The sequence below is a fragment of the Megalobrama amblycephala genome, linkage group LG7 (assembly GCF_018812025.1).
Source record: "Megalobrama amblycephala isolate DHTTF-2021 linkage group LG7, ASM1881202v1, whole genome shotgun sequence".
Lineage (NCBI taxonomy): Eukaryota > Metazoa > Chordata > Actinopteri > Cypriniformes > Xenocyprididae > Megalobrama > Megalobrama amblycephala.
In genome coordinates, this window is record NC_063050.1 from 48,146,862 (window position 1) to 48,166,449 (window position 19,588).

The 19,588-nt window shown below is 36.8% G+C and overlaps 1 protein-coding gene across 1 annotated transcript in view; it reads right to left on the reverse strand.

Annotated features, from left to right (window-relative positions):
* Positions 1–19,588, reverse strand: part of sdk1b (sidekick cell adhesion molecule 1b) — a 310,131-nt gene that overhangs the window by 111,643 nt on the left and 178,900 nt on the right. The window contains exons 7-13 of the mRNA XM_048198429.1: positions 17,512–17,623; positions 16,398–16,588; positions 7,327–7,410; positions 5,153–5,350; positions 2,113–2,229; positions 1,854–2,021; positions 849–951 (exon numbers count right to left, since the gene is read on the reverse strand). Coding sequence (XP_048054386.1) covers positions 849–951; positions 1,854–2,021; positions 2,113–2,229; positions 5,153–5,350; positions 7,327–7,410; positions 16,398–16,588; positions 17,512–17,623 — 973 coding nt within the window. The remainder of the gene's footprint in view (positions 1–848; positions 952–1,853; positions 2,022–2,112; positions 2,230–5,152; positions 5,351–7,326; positions 7,411–16,397; positions 16,589–17,511; positions 17,624–19,588) is intronic.

A 19,588-nucleotide genomic window follows, 5' to 3' on the forward strand; every position in this document is an offset into this window, starting at 1 on the left:
TGGGAGTGAATGGGGGGTCCTGTTTTGAAGCCAAAAATAAATGCATCCATCCATCATAAATATAATCCATACGACTCCAGGGGGTTAATAAAGACCTTCTGAAGTGAAGCGAAGTTAAGCGTTCACTACTATTATAAATCTTGGTGGAGTCAGGATATTTTTAAATATATCTCAGATTGTGTTCTTCTGAAAGAAGACAGTCATATACACCTAGTATGGATTGAGGGTGAGTAAATCATGGGATAATTTTCATTTTTGGGTGAACTATCCCTTTAATAGTTGAATAGGTGAACTATTCTATTTTGTGAATATTAGCTGGAGTGTTGCCAGGGCATTGTTATGCGGTTTCTAGGGTGTTCTGGGTTGTTGCTAGTTGGCTGCTTGCTAGTCTAAGTGTCTGTTGATATGTTTCCATCCAAGTTGTAAATTAATGGGGGGAAAAAATGATTGCAAAACATGCATGTTGCAAAAACAACTTGTTTTCCATGTGTTCAAAGAAACAAAATCGGTACACAATAGAAATAAGAGCCAATCATCTAGTCATGTGACTTATTTTTAATGTGCATCTACTGTAGAAATTTATTCCGCATTTCCATCATAGTTTATCCACCTCAAGTACACCTTCAGATAGCTTAGAAAAGTACTCAAGTGGCATGATTTAAGGTATCATTCATGTCTGTAGCACCAGTGGAGAGTTACGAGTTATGTAACAGCAACAGTAATGCTTGACTTCGCTAATTGGCCAAAGCCAATGTAGACCTCGCACAGCAGAAGACAATTTTCTTAAGTTTTTGAAGTTTAAATGTCAAAATGTGTTTCACAACATGCATTTCAGCTCAAGCTCTGACCTGACGGTGACTCTAGGGTCGTGGGTTGCCATGCAGTTCAGCACAGCGGTGGTTCCCTTAATGACACGCTGATCCTCAGGGGGTGTTGAAATGAAGGTTCGACCTGATTAATAAAATGCAGTTTAGGACAAAATCACACCACAGTTTAATCATTATTCACAGTTCTTTTAACCCTATTAGGTAATTCCCACTGACAGCTTCATTAGCAAAACAGAATGAAATTTACAAAGCATGAACGTTCGAATATTCACACTGCGTCTCAATGAACATATAGCACGGCTAAGCAAATGAACAAATTCTCTCACACACACAACCCACTGGGTCCAATTGACTTGATTAAAGCTAATGCGTGTAATATTTTCGACATTAAAATGCTATCTTCCGGTTTAATGCGCACTGACACCTATAAGTCAGCCATCTGTAGGTTGCAAACACCGTCGCTGTGCGGCCCAACATGTCAACTTCCAGCCTAGTCAATGGTGTGAGTTTGAGGTAGGACTACCTTTTTGTCTGAACAAAGTAGATGAGAGTAGTTTTTCTGAAATTCCATTTGGCGCCGCCAACGGTGCATAAATTACACGCTGCAGTCTTAATCTGAGAGACTTCTTGCTTTCCTTTTAAGTGGCCAATCCACAAACAGCATTATTTAGGCTGGATGTCAAAAATGCTCTTAGACACTTCCACGCACCCACGCTCAAGCGTAAACCTACATCAGCATCATTAAGCATGCACAGCAAGACAAACCGAGGCCTTGGGATTTAAGGATGACACTATTCCGGTGTGAAATTACTGCAAAAGACTTAACATTTCACAAATGTAGTGCTCTGCTATGCCTTTACAATCAGCCTAGCTAATGAATGCCACTATTAAACTAAACAATGACTGCTGATAAAAGGCATGTTTGGAAATTGTCTGCAATCCTGCCGGTGCTGAATTTCAAATACGCTACATTTGTTTGTACTTCATTAAAAACAACATATTATTAACATTATTACAGTTTCGTACTTAAGACTGTCAGGGCCACGGTGGCGTTGACCAGTCCCTCAGAGTTAGATGCCAAACACGTGTAGTTCCCTGCGTCGCTCGGCATTATGGGTAGTATCTGTAAGCCTCCAGACTCCAGCAGAGTGAAACGAGGCATCTGCACCGATCCGCTTGCTAACACCTGAGAACCTGCCAGATTCACAGGGGTTAGTCACCAAACTGCTGAAATGTGTAATCGAGTAAATGATGTGCAAACAAGTGTGAATGTAATCTTACTTACCTTTCCTCCAAACAATGGCAGGTTTGGGGGCACCGGATGTCTCACAGGTGAAGACAGCTGATGTACCGTCAGTCACAGTGATGTCAGAAGGGGGCGTGGTGAAAGATGGTGACATGCCTACCATGAAAACAAGTAAGAAAATACTTAAAATAATTTAGGTTTGAAATGATAATATAATAGATATACAGTAGTTCAAACTTAAGTTATTCAAAATTGTCCTTCAGCACGATAAATGGACTTTTCAAACAAATTCCATTAATATGAGCTGTAAATTATTGCGAGCCACAAAAAATAGATATATTTTTAATAATTATTGAAAAAAAGCAAAACGCAAGTCTCACCTACTCTAACATACAGTATCATGAGATGCCACAAAATAATGTGTTAACACTTAAAAAACATTATTTGTGTGATGATGTTTAAAATCTCTTACTTAAGTGAATTTCAGGAAACCCAAAGTTAGTAACACTCCCATTCAAAAGTTTGGGGTCAGTAAGATAAAAAAAAAAAAAAACACTTTTATTCACCAACAATGCATTAAGCTGATAAAAAGTGACAGTAAAGACTTTTACATTGCTATATACAGGGTTGGGGAGTAAAGGAATACATGTAACGGCGTTACGTAATGAGGATACAAAAATCCAGTAACTGTAATTCGTTACAGTTACGTCAAAAAACGTAGTAATCAGATTACAGTTACATTTTAAAAAAAGGGGCGATACTATCAGGATTACAATGGTTTCATTTAAAACTAAATAAATCATTATTTTGCCATAATAACACATATTAAAGGTGCTCTAAGTGATGTCACGCAAAACATTTTTTGTCACATACAGCAAACATTTCCTTATCTGCTAGCTGCCTGTCCCCTGAACACACTGTAAAAAAACGCGGTCTCTGTAGTCGCCACAAGCTCCGAAAATGGCAATAAAAACAAACTGGTGCAGCCTGGACCCCAAAACATAATAAACATGCTCCAGCCAATAACCGACAAGAATGATTTTAAATGCGCGTTCATGACTGTTTCAGGAAGCACAGAGGGGAGGGGGGAGGAGGAGGAGGAGGAGGAGGAGGAGGAGGGAGAGTCTAGCTAGACTCTGTTTTGTTTGACAACACTTCGAACGTCAACAGGAAGTTACTCCACCCAGGATCACTTAGAGCACCTTTAAGCGCTGCTTGATTATATAGTATTTCCTGGTTCTGTTGCCAGAGATGACTCAAGTGAGCCACCCGCTGGTGCATGTGCAAATAACACCCATCTACAATCTCCTCAGGCGCAGATTGAATCACTGCTGCTATTTGAAACGATATCTGCCCGCGGTGAAAAAAAACGCTTTCAATTCATGGAAATTTCGCTGCTATATTGTTTTCAAGAAGAAAATGCAAACAACATGGTTGTACAGTGCAAACTCTGCCTTCCAGCTACGAAAACACTTTCTTTATCAAAGGACTAAAAAAAATAATCTGTAATACCATACTGTAGCCACTAGATGTCATATAGCCCTTTACATATATATTCAGGGCTGTGTATTCCCAAATTGTGGAAATGAGACATGATTGCTTAGTTTTAATAGGTTTTAAAAGTAACCAAAATGCTAAACATTAAAATTTAAGCAGAACAAACATAAACAGAAATCTCTGATCCGAGCTTGTTCAGTTTATGATCTGATGTGACTTTTATTTTTAAGCTCTAAACAACAACAATGATAATAATATTGCAATAGATAATTTATCAGATTTTTAAAATATTTTTATTGTTAAGACCCATTCAAAAGTATGGAACGTGTAACATTTAAAAACTTGAAGAGAAGAAATAATTAAAATTAAATTTAAAAATGCTATTTATTTATAGTAAAGTTGCCCCCCCCCCCCCCCCCCCCAATTTCTTTCTTTCTTTCTTTCTTTCTTTCTAGACCTTGAAGTAATCCAAAAGTAATCAGATTACATTACTTTCATATTGTGGCACTTGGATAATGTTACTGAATACTTTTTTTGTGAAGTAATTTGTAACTGTAACGGAATACATTTTTAAAGTAACCCTCCCAAGCCTGGCTATATATACAGTATATATCAAATAAATGCTGTTCTTTTGAGCTTTCTATTAATAAAAGAATCCTGAAATGTGTTCATAAAATAAATTATCAAATAAATAAATAAATGCAGTGTTGGTGAGCATCAAAAACATTTTTAAAATCTTACTGACCTCAAACTTTTGAATGGTATTGTAGCTCAAACATTATTTGTTTGCAGATGGTTGGTTTCATATTTTTATATCTAATGCAATGATATTCATACATTTTATGTGAGACTTAAGTGTTCAAGTATTTGGGGTCACTGTTTATATGTATATCCAGTATTTGGAGTGAACAAACTGCTGCTTAAATATCACACCACTATTATAACATTCATTTATTTAAATTATTCACTTGTTAATTACTTGCATAATGAATGTACCTAACTTTAAAACTCTCAAACTTAAATAAAAAATGGTGTGAACTGAAATGAAAGTTGAGAGCAAAAGAGAGATGAGGATGACTAAGCGAGAGAGAGAGCTGGAGGTGTTGATTAAGTGCAGTGTGTGTGTGTGTGTGTTAAAGGTTGATCTCTCAGTAGACACTGATTAATTACACAGATCAATGAGAGGTCTCTGAACTCCCTGATCAATTCACAACCGGGAGGATAAGAGAGCGAGATCACTGACTTTTAAAACATCCATGGCTGTATTTATGCATCATTCTCCCATTAGCCTGAAGCAATTATTCACCAAAAAATGAAAATCCTGTCATCATTTACTCACCCTCATGCTGTTTTAAACCCATATGACTTCAGAGATTTTGAAGAATTTCTTGTGTCCACACAATGAAAGCATATTGTAAATAGGGGCTCTCAAGCTCCAAAAAAGGACAAAAAAGCACAAAAATAAATTTAAAATATCTACCGAAAGACAGTCAGTCATATGGGTTTGAAACAACACGTGGGTGAGTAAATGAGGGCAGAACTGCATTTTTGGGTGAAATATTCCTATAAATATTTGTCTTACTTGTGACGACCAAGTTGGTATGTGCCTGTATTTCTCCAGCCGTGTTTTCAGCGAAGCACTGGAATATTCCAGCATCATCCGGCTGAATTCTCCGTACTTGCAGAACCATTGAGGAAGAGGTAAGCTTGTATCGAGGGTTGTTCAGTGTGGAGAGGGGGACGGCATTTTTTAACCACTCCAGCTTCGGTGTGGGAATCCCTGAATAATACATAAAGCATCACAAGGTATTTCAGCAGATATTATATATATATATATATATATATATACACACACACACACACACACACACATATGCATATATTATATATGTATGTATATATATATATATATATATTTACAAACACATACATACACATTTTAAAATATATAAAACTAGAAAAGATATTTTAAATTGTAATAATATTTTGCAATATTACTATTTTTTTACTGTATTTTTAATCAAATAAATGCAGACAAATGCAGAAATGCAGACTCTTCTTGGTGAGCAGAAGAGACTTCTTTCTAAAAAACATAAAAAAAAAAAAAAAAATCATATTATTCCAACCTTATATACACCAAATTTGTAAGGGCTAGATTTACACAAATGCCATATGACACTTGGTAGATGAGAAAATTATTACCAAAGCAGACACACACACCCACCCACACACAGAGAGTGTTTGATTTATCACAAAGTTAACGTTTTCATCAATAGACCTTCATCAGGGCACACTTTGGTTTAATTAATGAAAATTTAATCTAATAAATTGGCTTTGATTGATTAAACTTCCAATAAAATTTTGACATGCTTCACCGACAAGAAAGGAGAAGATTTGGATAGGAGGATAAGAGAGGGAGCGAGAAATCAAGAAGCGAGCGCAAAAATGAATAAAACGGCAATTATACGTATTAGCAATAATTGTAAATTAAGTTCATCTGAAGGAACTCATGATATGCTCATCATGATATGCAAATTAAAGAATGTATCATGGATAAATCCTGCAGCTCAACACTTTAAAAGGTCAAATAGCGTGAATCCGCTCCACCCCGCCTCCTATGGAGTCTCAGCGTCGATAGTCGTGTCACACCCACGGGATGCAAGACAAGGATGTTAAAATAAGACTGTCAAAAACAAGCTCGCTGTAATTAAATTTTTGACAGTTTATGACAAAGTGTGCACAAACTCAGCTTCACACCCCTACGAAAGTGCAAAAAGAACGAGTCGAGATTCTCAGCAAGTGTAAATTGCAGAGGTACAATCTCTGCCACAAAAAAAAAAAAAGAAGAAAAAAGTCTCAGTAGTTTTAAAAAAGTTTCATGAAGGAGAAACTGTCCAGATTTCCGTTAAATAAAGGAGAAAATATTACGAAAGAAAAAAGGGGAGAAGAAAGAACCGTTTGAGGTCTCTCTTTATGAATTTTCCTTGTTAGAAGTCATGAAAAGTTTAACTTTTAGACACTTGGCACTTTGTTGCTGAAATGTAGGTCAGATTGACGCAGCTTGTTAAAAGGATTTTCTAGTTGGATTCTACTCCACTGTCGCCCTGTGAGCCAATGATACACCTAATGTCTTTTAACTAGATCTTAACATAGTATGAACACTGACACCAATTAGCAGCTAATACCATTAGCGCCTCGCTCGCCTTTTCTAATGTACTTGACCGCTTATTCCAGATCACTCATTTAGTCGATTAAATAAAGATGAATTCAAATAAGGACACATTGCGGAAACGAGCAGGGGTCGATGCAGCGCGCTTGGAGAAAAGGTCAAATTTGTGAGGCGACAAACGGTTATGCTAAAAGCAAGTCTTGTGGTTGACTCAGCACATAAACTGAATAACGTTCTTACAGCAAATAGTCGGCTGAAAGCACACCGGCCACAATAAAATGAACATGCTATAACATTATGCAGAAATGGGAACATTATGCTTTTAAAAGATACATTCAAACATTCGGGATTGACATATAGTGTGCTGGAAGTTAAGTGGCTTTTTTGTTCAAGTGCTGGCAGTTTTTATACACCTGACAATATAAAGATTATAGTTTCCTGCAGGAGAATGGTTATACAACAGCAGAGTATGTAGGACATATATTATATGACTCTAAAATGATCTAACTCAGAGTTGCTGCAGTAGTTTGATAGGTGCAACATGGCTGTCTGTCTCTAAAAGGGGCGGGAGAGTAGGCGGGGCTTACCTTTGGCCTGACACTGAAGCTCCACAGTTTTCTCAACTTCCGTTATCACCGACCTCTTTGGTTTTGACGTGAAGTAGGGGGACTCTGTGCTCATACAAACACATACACACACAAACTTTTAAGCATAAACAAGATTTTAACATTCTCTGTAGAAAATATTGCAAAAAGTATAAAAATCTTCACCCTGTTGTTATGAGGTTATTAAGCTGTTCTGGGTTGTTGATAGAGGGTGGTTGCTGATGTGTGCTGGGTAGTTGGCTAGGGCATTACTAAGCAGGTGTTATGTTTTTTTGAGTGGTTGCTAGGGTATCTCTAAGTGCTATGTTTTTTGAGTGGTTGCTAGGGTATCTCTAAGTGCTATGTTTTTTGAGTGGTTGCTAGGGTATCTCTAAGTGCTATGTTTTTTGAGTGGTGGCTAGGGTGTTGCTTAGTGTTCTAGGTGGTTGCTTAAATGTTATGGGTGATTATCATGGCATTGCTAGGTGGCTGCTGATGTGTGCGGGGTAGTTGCTAAGGCATTACAATGCAGGTCCTATGCTTTTTGAGTGGTTGCTGGGGTGTTAGGTGGTTTCTTATGTGTTCTAAGTGGTTGCTAGAGCATAGTTATGTGGTTGGTTAGATGTTATGTGTGGTTGCCATAGTGTAGCTAGGTGGTTGCTGATGTGTGCTGGGTAGTTTCTAGGGCACTGGCATACAAGTGCTAAGTTGTTTTGAGTGGATGCTAGGGTATCCCTAGTTGGTTGTCTAGGTGTTGTGTGTGGTTGCTAGGGCATTGCTAAGTATTCTTGGTGGTTGGTAGGTGGTTGCTTAGGTGTTCGATTTGGTTTCTAGATCATAGGTAGGTGGTTGCTTAGATGTTTTGGGTGGTTGTTTAGGTATTTGTGGAAGACTTCATGTGTGGTGTTGTGTACTTCATAACTGAGGGCTTGGATTTATATTTTTACTATTTAATACCAATCTGAGTGTGTTCTAGAGCATTGTTTTTCACCTGATGGGTCGCGGAGATATAGATATAGAAAGACGGTTCACTCCTATTAGTTATTAATGTGAGAAACTGCAATGCGCAATATGGCAGAATTTGTCCCGCCTTCTAAGTAAAAGAGCCAATCGCTGATTGATAAAGTCAATGTGTCACTGCAGCTGCCGTTAGAGGCTCCGGTTCCCATAGAAACCTGAGACTCACGCTTAGTACTGCAGATGCGCATTGGCTCGTCTAGCCTGAAAAATAAGCCTTTTTAACACTATTTGGGCATAAGAAACAACATTTATAACAACATTTATTTTGTTGCTGATTCGAAATATGTTATTTAATTGTGAGAGATTTTGAGATTTCAGGATTCCTCTATTCATATAAGACCGAAATAGCTGCCCGGAGGCATTGCAAATATGGCAGCAACGTGAACAGACTTTCCTTGGAAGGGACTTTGGTGTGTAGTCAAAAACAACAACAATAAAAACTTAATTTTATATTTTTCTGATGCAAGACTTTTATTTTGAAAGGCGTGCCTGAAAGCTGTTGACACTTGTGTCAGATGGAGTCGCTGAGAGTGGCTGAGAAAAACGCCTTGTCCTGATTCAGTATATGCGGTTAGAGATGTTGTCAAACTAAGTGTCAGTGTCGTTATTCTAACGTTATTTTCGTAAACTTGTTACGCTCGTAGCACGCACTCTTCAATTCCACGTGCAAATGATGCGCCGCCTGCTGTATACCACTTCATTATAAATAAAGTGCAAAAGAAATGACAAGCATGCAATGTCGTAGTTATGTTGTCAATTAGTAAGTCATGAAATTACCAAGAAGTACCAATAACTTACGTAACTGGTACTTTGTGTGTCTGGGAGGGATTTGCATGCAGGTATGATGTACATTCTATTCCACCACCCTTTTCACCTCTGCATAACTACTTTCTTACGTTTTCGCTCTCACTCAACTAGCCTCTTTTCATCCATTAACGTCATGCGTGCTGTATTTTTGAAGGAACGGGAGAGCGAGTTCACTTTCACTTAATATATAATTACAGATGTTAAATTTATTTTTACACTCTAATAGTTGTTAAAATGTATTCGTGTATATAAGATCAAATTAAAATGTGTCCTGGCATATGCCTGCCATAAAAAAGAAAACCCTTTCATCCACTGCACTTTTATTTTCCCCTTTATTCTTGACAGGAAGAGCAAGACTCCTGTTACTTTTTTTCACACACCTGGCATTTGTTTTGTTTTTTTCTCTCTCTCTCTCTCTTTCTCTTTCTCACCTTGTCTAACTCACTCCAAATAAAAGGAGACAAAGGACCTGTTAACAGTAATGCTGATAACAGCTTTTCACTTACCGAAGAATATCGAGAGAATAAAGAAGGGGGGTTAAGCAAACAACAACAACAACAACAGCAAAAAATGAACAGCATAACAATGTTGCAGTTTTTCCAATTAATTCCCATTCTTTCTTCTCTCTTTCCTCTCCTCCTTTTCATTCTTCCCGAACAAATCAGCACTTATTCAGTCTCATTGTACTGTACATTTATGCAGATCAGGATATACATATTCAAACTGGCGCCTGGATCGGATTCAACGGCAGAAACAATAAATACCTCCTCCGTCTCAACCTCTTTTCCACTGCTGGCTGCACTGACATGTTCACTTTATCTTTCTATAAAAGTCTCTCTGAGCCTCCAACAGCCCCAATTTATTCATCACTCCATTGGCTGCCTCATGCATATGCATGCCCCCCTTTCGCCCAATCATGTAAGGCGCACACCTGTCAGATAAGCTCATTGAAAGAATATTCGTTGCTGTTTCTAATAAGAGTGCGAGTTGAGGTATAAATATTCATAGCTCATCTATTGGTGAAAAAGATCTTGGGACAGAGAGTAATATTTGTGTTTTTGGATCAAAGAGCAGGGATGTTAAGGAGGCTGAGGATGTTTAAGCCCACTGACCTTCTGAAAACATTGGAAACTGAGAGTCACAATGCTGAGATAAAACGCCAGTAACGTGACAAAGAATGCTGAGAGCCGACATGCAATTGTGTGAATAAATGTGCATAGCAACCATTAGAACTCACTTTTAGAAATGTCTAAATTTGTCCTCCCACTTACTGAGAGATACAAAGAAAAAAGTGTAGACGAATGAGTAAAACGGCTACTGTAGAGCCTCTACAATAGGGCAAGTGTGTCGCTAAAGGTTGAGTTTCAACTTCTGCTGCAACACACTCTCATGTAGGCGTCTGTTGATGGAAATGTCACAGAGGCAGGTCCAATTGTGATTTTGGGAATCCAATGTATTTCTGATTTCAAACTGACACTTTCCACGCCCTCAGAAAGATTTCTTAATCATACCTATCCATCAAATGCTCCATCTGAGAGCTTTCTCTACAGTGCAGGTCCCCTTAAAACCTTCAATAAATCAGATCTACTGGGCGATTTCACTTCATCGAATTAATATTCATGAACAGAGAGGTGGGATATTCCCATGTTTTGATACAATAGGCATTTGAATGTATGATGCTAGCAAACTTGAGTGTCATGTTTTCAGATGTTTAAGTGCACTTATTTTGGTCTGGTCAGCATATAAATATGTATAACTTGACTAATATCTAAAGGTTGAGTGTAAGTACTGTGTAGGTTAAGTGTATGTGGCCACTAATTGAACAATGGAAATGAAAAGAGCCAATCATCTTATTGGTAAAGGCACTGGGCGTGTTTCATGCAAATTACTAACCTCATTTACAATACTCAAAAATCATGTGCCCAAGAATGCTTTTTCACAAGATGTAATATAAGTCTAAGGTGTCTCCTGAATATGTCTGTGAAGTTTCAGCTCAAAATACCCCATAGATTTTTTTTTAATTAATTTTTTTAACTGCCTATTTTGGGGCATCATTAACTATACACTGATTTTTTCAGAGCGCCGCCCCTTTAAATCGGGTGCTTCCTGCCACACGAGCTCTCGACTATACAGCGCATTTACAAAGTTCACACAGCTAATATAACCCTCAGATGGATCTTTACAAGATGTTTATCATGCATGCTGTGTTCATACATCGAATCATGTGAGTATAGTATTTATTTTGATGTTTACATTTGATTCTCTATGAGTTTGAGGCTATGCTCTGTGGCTAACGGCTAATGCTACACTGTTGGAGAGATTTATAAAGAATGAAGCTGTGTTTATGAATTATACAGACTGCAAGTGTTTAAAAATGAAAATAGCAACGGCTCTTTTCTCTGTGAATACAGTAAGAAACGATGGTAACTTTAACCTCATTTAACAGTACATTAGCAACATGCTAACGAAACATTGAAAAAGACGATTTACAAATATCACTAAAAATATCATGCTATCATGGATCATGTCAGTTATTATTGCTCCATCTGCCATTTTTCGCTGTTGTTCTTGCTTGCTTACCTTGTCTGTGCACAGATCCAGACGTTAATACAGCCTTTCCTTGTCTAATGCTCGAACATGGGCTGGCATATATGCAAATATTGGGAGCGTACATATTAATGATCCCGACTGTTACGTAACAGTCGGTGTTATGCTGAGATCCGCGTGTTTTCCGCAAGTCTTTTAAACAAATGAGATTTACATAAGAAAGAGGAAGCAATGGGGTTTGAAACTCAATGTATGTCTTTTCATTGTACTGAACTCTTGTTATTCAACTATGCCAAGATAAATTCAATTTTTCATTCGAGGGCACCTTTAAGAATAAATTTGTATGCATACAAATGAGTTGTGAATTAGGTGGACATTTTTTGTGCAAAGTACTTGTGCATATTAATATGAATAAACCACGCAATTGAGAAAAAAGTGAATGGGACCCAATGATGGATCAAAATCCAAGTATAATTGAACTGTTATAGTTTTCGTTTTTGGTGTGACGATCAAATTTGATGATGTTTTTAAATTTGATTGCTGAATTGGCATATATACAGTAATTGATATGTTTTCACAAAAAAGTCATTTTTCATTCGCTAACATTCCTGTTCAATTTTGTTCTAAATCTAAGAAAAATATACGAACAACTGAAACCACACATACATTGCTTGAGGATCTTGCTGGACATGAGTGCCTTTAGAGAACACCGAAAGGCTCTAAAAAGGTTGTGAAAACTCCTTATGGAGATGGTTTGGGCATGTTTTATGCAAATTACCAACCTCTAATGCACAAGGTCACTAATTTAGAATACTTAAAGTAATAGTTCAGTCAAAAATCAAAATTATCCCATAATTTTCCATAATTGCTCAAGCCATCCTAAGTCTATATGACTTTCTTCCTTCAGCTGAACATGCACTATATAGAGCTTCAAAAACTCTATTCAATGCCATTACAAAGCTGAGAAGAGCCAGGATATTATTAAATATAATTCTGATTGTGTTCGGCTGAAAGAAGAAAGTCATATACACCTAGGATGGCTTGACTATTCCTTTAAAATTCTTTAGAACAAGGATAAGAACAAATAATGTGTATGCAAGTGAATTTTTTTGTGAGAAGTTCATATAAATATAAATAATCCATGCAACTAAGAAAAAAACGAATGAGACCCACTGACAGCTAATCAAAATCCATCTGACTTTAAATGTAGCCCAGATAGCATGGTGACATTGATACAATGTTGAGTTTTGATCCAAACCATCATTTTGGTTGAGATTGACATTTCAATGTTTAATGTTGGATCAACATTGAAATTTTGATAAAAGCCGACAGCACAAATGCTTTGAGACAATGACATTGAACTAACAGTGATTTGTAGTTGATGACCACAAGATCATGCAGGCATGTGTTTCTGAAATTGGCCACTGATTGGTAAACGCCCATTTTAGTTTTGCATGTGCACTTCTCAGTAGTTTAATCAATTCCTCCTCATTAGAGAGAAAACACAGGTGCATCCTACACAGTAGTGTTGTTTGTTGAACCACCTGACTTCTCTGGGTTTCAAACAAAGTTGCATTATTATTATTAAGGTCTTATTATTTGTTTGTTTGTTTTTTGTGCTTGCTATTTGCATTTAATTTATTGTTACTGAATCTAATAAGGTATATATCTTTAATAGGAATGAAGGCAGATGGAAAATTAAAATTAAAAAAAAAAAAAAAAGAGAAGCACCCTCTTGATAAATGTAACATTGATAATACATTGATTTGTAGTCGATAGGATCATCACCTGACCTGGGACTTGATGTTGTCCTGTACCTTATCTCCTGCTCCCTGATTACTGCTTAATCATTCATATTCCTGAATCCGTATTAAATTTGAGGAATGCAACTAATCTCCTTTCTGTTTAGCCTGTTTCCACTGAAACACAATAATAAATGAATGAATGAAAAACAACATCTTGTGTTTGAGAACGTGAATGACATGGCTAATTTGTGATATTTAAACAGATTAAGGTCTACATAAGGTGAATCTGCAGCTTTAAAAACATTTTCATAAAAAAAAAAAAAAAGCTCTTTCTTTGAATGCTATGTAGTTTCACAGAAAATGAACTGAGATTTGGCCATAGTTCAGAGGTGTTTAGCTCCAACACACCTGCCTGGAAGTTTCCATTGATCTGCTTCAGGTGTGTTTAATTAGAGCTGGAGATAAACTTGGGTGGAAAGATTGGACACTTTCCTATTATGTTATTGAAGTGTTGAAAAATAGATTAAATATACATAATTTAACAGTACTATAAATATAGTTATAATATTCTGTGTTTAGCAATTTATAAAAAGTGAATTATATTGTGTTTAGCATATTAACATTGTTGAATGTGACTATGTATGGCAACTGACTTGACTTGCTCTTGATTAACATCATGCTTTCTTTTTCAGATTTCAGAGAACCCAAAGGAAAGTAGTATTTCCTTTAGTAGTAGTGTAGTTATGATGACATAAGACTTCTGAAAGTAATGCTATTTTTAAAGGTTAAAATGCTTTTGTCCTTTTTGCCGCACTCTTAAAGAATTTAATATTTTTGTCATTGATTGTGTTAAACTGTCAAAAAAAAAAAAAACTGACTCAATTGCTGGAAAGTTGTCATTCGTGTTTTAAAACGTTTTCCCAAAACTTTGAAACAGTCAGAAATTTGTTGATGTACCATTGAAGTGTATCTTAAATATTTATGTTGACATTTCAGTTCAATCAACATCACATTAACAGTGATCAAACAATGATTATTTTTGTTAATTTCAATATTGATTCAACAGCAGTGATGTAGAATCAACACCACAGTGTAACGTTGATTCAGTGACGTTACCATTGATCATTTTTGTTCATTTAAATATTGACTCAACAGCAGTGATGTAGAATCAACGTAACATTGATTCAACAATATTACCATTGATCATTTTTGTTCATTTAAATATTGATTCAACAGCAGTGATGTAGAATCAACGTAATATTGATTCAACAATATTACCATTGATTATTTTTGTAAATTTCAATGTTGCCTCAACATCAGTGATGTAGAATCTGTCAGTGTAATGTTGATTCAATAGACCAATTTGGTGTTTGCAAACAGCGATGATGTTTTTTTATGGGCGGAGCCTACCTGGTTGCAGAAAATGACAGTTGAGCAGTAGCAGTCTATGGAAGCCACGAAATAAAAGAATAAAAAAAAGTTAATTTCAAGTTTGTCTCACAATTCTGACTTTTATTTCTCGCAAACCTGAGTTTATATCTCACATTTCTTACAAAGAAAAACTGAATTGTGAGATATAGCCTACTCGTTATCCTGTCTTTTCTGAATTGCAATTTATCCCGCAATTCTGACTTTTTCCCCCTCAGAATTGTGAAATAAACTCACAATTGCGAGTTATAATGGCCGAACTGGGAGTCATAAACACGCAAATGCAAGAAAAAAAGTCAGAATTGTGAAATAAAAATTTTATAGACTGTTTAAAAGTTATCTATGTAAAATGTTATAGGTTTAAATATTATTTCATGCTGTAACTGCTATGTATGTATATCCTCTGAACTGCATATGTGAATATTATGTAGACTTACTGTTTACATCAAATTCTGCTTTAATAGTAGACTAATCCTTGCAGGTGTCATCAGTCCAGTCTGTGAAACGTCTCCGTTTAGCTTCAAAGGACGTTTTCAACGATGGTTTTCTTTAAAAATGAAGACTATATTTTTTTGCATTCCGATTCCAACATCCAGAGGCACAACAAAACGTTTTTCTCTTATTCTGTGGATTTTGCACATTTTCCTCTAATTGCTACCGCTATTTTTCTGCAACCACTATGCGCGCGCAGCTGCAAGTGACGTAATTGTGACGTCTGCTCCAAAGAGGTCTATAGCATTACCGTTGATGTTTTGTTGACCATTGTTTCAACATTAAATGCGGGTGCAAACATGAAATTGAACCAACATCACCTTATAATATTGATTATCATTGATTTATTATTGAAATCTCAACATTGTTTCAACATTAACTGAGGGTGCAAAAGTGATGTTGAAAAAATATCACTTTGTAATGTTGAATCAATAATATTACCATTGATTTGAGGTTGAAATCTCAACATTGCTTCAACATTAACTGAGGGTGCAAGTGTGATACTGAAGCAATATCGTTCATTCAATGCAAATAGCGTTGACGCATCAACACTGACTCAACATTGTTTCAATGATTACATGCTATCTGGGAGTCTTGAGAACATGGTTGCAGCAGTGTGCTTAGAATAAACAAAAGTTATTGTTCATTGGTGTGGATGGTAATATAGTTATCATTAAAGTTATTATAGTTTTCATTTTTGGTGTAATGTTATCAATTTCTGATGATTTGGCATATCTACAGTAATTGATACATAAGCTTGGAAAAAGTTGACAGGAGCTGTACTTGACTAATAATAGCTGCCCAGAGGTGTTAACGAAATGCCGCCAAGTGGAGTGACTTTGCTTTTAAAAAAAAAACCCTTGGTATTATACATGGAACAAAAAAATTGAGCTCACTGCAGTATTTAATTAAATGATATTCTTGAAATCAAATCTATCTGACAAACTCTTGCTCTCTAGGTCATTTCAGTAAAATAACACTTAAAAAATCTGCCAGAACCTGCATGTAGCACAAGAGAAACCCCAATCGTCTTACCCAGCACGGAGAGGTACGCTTTGGCCTCTGTGCTCTTCTGACTGCTGTTTCTGAGCGCGGCCTCGCACACATACAGACCCGCGTCCGCTGAGGTGGGGTTAGTGATGGCCAGCCTGCGCCCGAACGAGTCCACTCCTGCTGTTAGTCTCACCCCATTACGCTTCCAGAACACCTGCAGCCTGTCAAGAGATCTGCTCCATGCACACACATAAAACACAGCACATTAACTGCCATACTGAAATTAATACTCATGCCAAGAATTATAAAGGGCACAGTTAGGTATGTGTTAAATACGCAAGAAAAGCAGCAAGTGAACATTTTGTCCTCAAAGTTGATATGTTAGAAGCAGGAAAAATGGGCAAGCGTAAGGATTTGAGCGAGTTTAACAAGGGCCAAATTGTAATGGCTAGACGACTGGGTCAGAGCATCTCCAAAACTGCAGCTCTTGTGGGATGTTCCCAGTCTGCAGTGGTCAGTATCTTTCAAAAGTGGTCCAAGGAAGGAACAGTCGTGAACTGGGCGGCCAAAACTCATCGATGCACGTGGAGAGCGAAGGCTGGCCTGTGTAGTCCGATCCAACAGACGAGCTACTCTAGCTCAAATTGCTCAAGAAGTTAAAGGGTTAGTTCACCCAAAAATGAAAATAATGTCATTTATTACTCACCTTCATGTCGTTCTACACCCGTAAGACCATCAGAATATCTTAATTTGTGTTCTGAAGATGAACAAAGGTCTTATGGGTGTAGAACGACATGAGGGTGAGTAATAAATGACAGAACTTTCATTTTTGGGTGAACTAACCCTTTAATGCTGGTTCTCTTAGAAAGGTGTCAGAATACAAAGTGCATCGCAGTTTGTTGTGTATGGGACTGCATAGCCGCAGACCAGTCAGGGTTTGGCTTCATTAAGTTGAAACAAATGCATAACACGGTCAAAGTCATCAAGTTTATGTGAAATGACAGATATAATCACAATTTTGACGGATGTAAATGACGTCACCACTGTGATGGATAATAAAAACAATATAACAATAACAAACATCTTTGAAATGATACAGGAACCCTGTTTTTAATGGAACCCTGGCAGTGAGTCACTGCCGTCGGGGGCAACCCACCTCGCATTAGCGACGCACTCAAGAGTAGCCTCACTCGCCCCGGCAACCACTGATGTGTTCTTAGGTGCAATCACTATCACCGGGGCAACCAGTTCAGCGGGGGCAATAACATCTGAGATTGAGAAAGAGAAAAGAATGGTAAAAAAGAGAGAGAGAGAGAGACGGTTGATTATTGGCACAATCAATCAGGTTAACAGACTGAGCATCATGAGGGAGATAAGGTTTTGTGATGAGGTGCTACATTTTTTTTCTTTCTTCTTTTTATCCTCTCTCTGAATCAATTTGTTCTTTGAAAAATAATACATGCAGAAGAAAGTCAAATGACTAGCCATGGTTGAAAGATGATAGAGGAGGAAAAGAAAGACCGGGAGATGGAGAAAGATAGGTGAATGGCGAAAATGACATGTGATTGCATCGTTAAAGGAATACTTCACCCAAAAATGAAAATTATGTCATTTACTCGTCCTCATGTCATTCCGTGCAATTACAACGAATGGGAACTGGAGCTTTCAATTGCAAAAAGGATGCAAAAGCACCATAAAAGTTGCACATATGACAGCTGTGATGTATTTCATAAAATTACTCTATACGAGTCATACATAAAGTGTATTTCCTTGGCACATTCATGAGCAAACTAGTGACCTGTGATTCATAAAATAATTGTTCTATTAAGATATATTCTATTGATATATTGACTAAATGGAGGAGTGGATTATTGATGAACTTACATTTTGGTCTGGTTTCGAGCTATTGCATGGCTTTATAAGACTTGGAATATTGCGTTTGAGTCATACAGTTTTATACTTTATGATACTTTTAAAAGCACCATAAAAGAGTTATTCTATAAGAATCATATAGTGGATTCCTTGGCACATTCATGACAGAACTGGTGATGTTTGATTCATAAGCTAATTGATCTATTAAGATGTTTTCAATTAATCAGTTGATCCGGTTCACAGAACCAATTCATGCATGAATCAGTTCTTGAGTTCAACTAATTGACTCAGTGATTCGGTCGCATCGACTAAATAGAGGAGGAGATAATTAATGAACTTACATTTTGGTCTGGTTTCGAGCTATCACATTGCTTCATGAAACTTGGAATATAGTGTTTGAGTCAAACATTTTTATTCTTTTATCATACTTTTAAAAGCACCATAAAATAGTATTCTAAAAGAATCATACAGTGGATTCCTTGGCACATTCATGACAGAACTGGTGAAGTTTCATATATAAACTAATTGTTCTATTAAGACCTTTTCAATGTATCAGTTGATTCCGTTCACAGAACCAATTTGAATTCCTGCATGAATCAGTTCTTTAGTTCAACTCACTGACTCAGTGATTCAGTCGCACGGCTTCATGAGACTTGGAATATAGCATTTGAGTCATACAGTTTTATACTTTTATGATCCGTTAAAAGCACCTTAAAAGAGTTATTCTATAGGAGTCAGTGTATTCCTTGGCACATTCATAAGAGAACTCGTAATGTTTGATTCATAAGCTAATTGTTCTATTAAGATCTTTTCAATGAATCCAGTTCACAGAACCTGAATTCATGCATGAATCAGTTCTTGAGTGATTTAGCCACATCGACTAAATGGAAGAGAAGATTATCTATGAACTTGTATTTGGGCTGTTTCTCACTTAGAGCTATGTCATGGCTTCATAAGAATTGGAATAAAGTGTATGAGTCATACAGCTTTATACTTTTATGACACTTTTATGGTACCTTTGTATCCTTTTTAATGTTTGAAAACTCCATTCTCCATTCATTGTAATATGATCTTCAAATGTGAAGAAATAAAAGATGGAATGAGTAAATAATGACAGAATTTTCCTTTTATGCAAATGATTCCTTTAAAACTCAACGAGAATGGTGAGAACATGCACCTCAGATGAAAACCAGCCTACCATGATAGATAAACTGGCACACAGATGCAAACACACACACACACAAGCTTTGATCTGATCTTTGATCAGTGACTGGAAAGGTGTAATGCATTCTCACATCCTCCAAACACTGCAGTGATAGATGCTCTAACTTTTGTAATCTCAGTAGGGATGTATATAATTT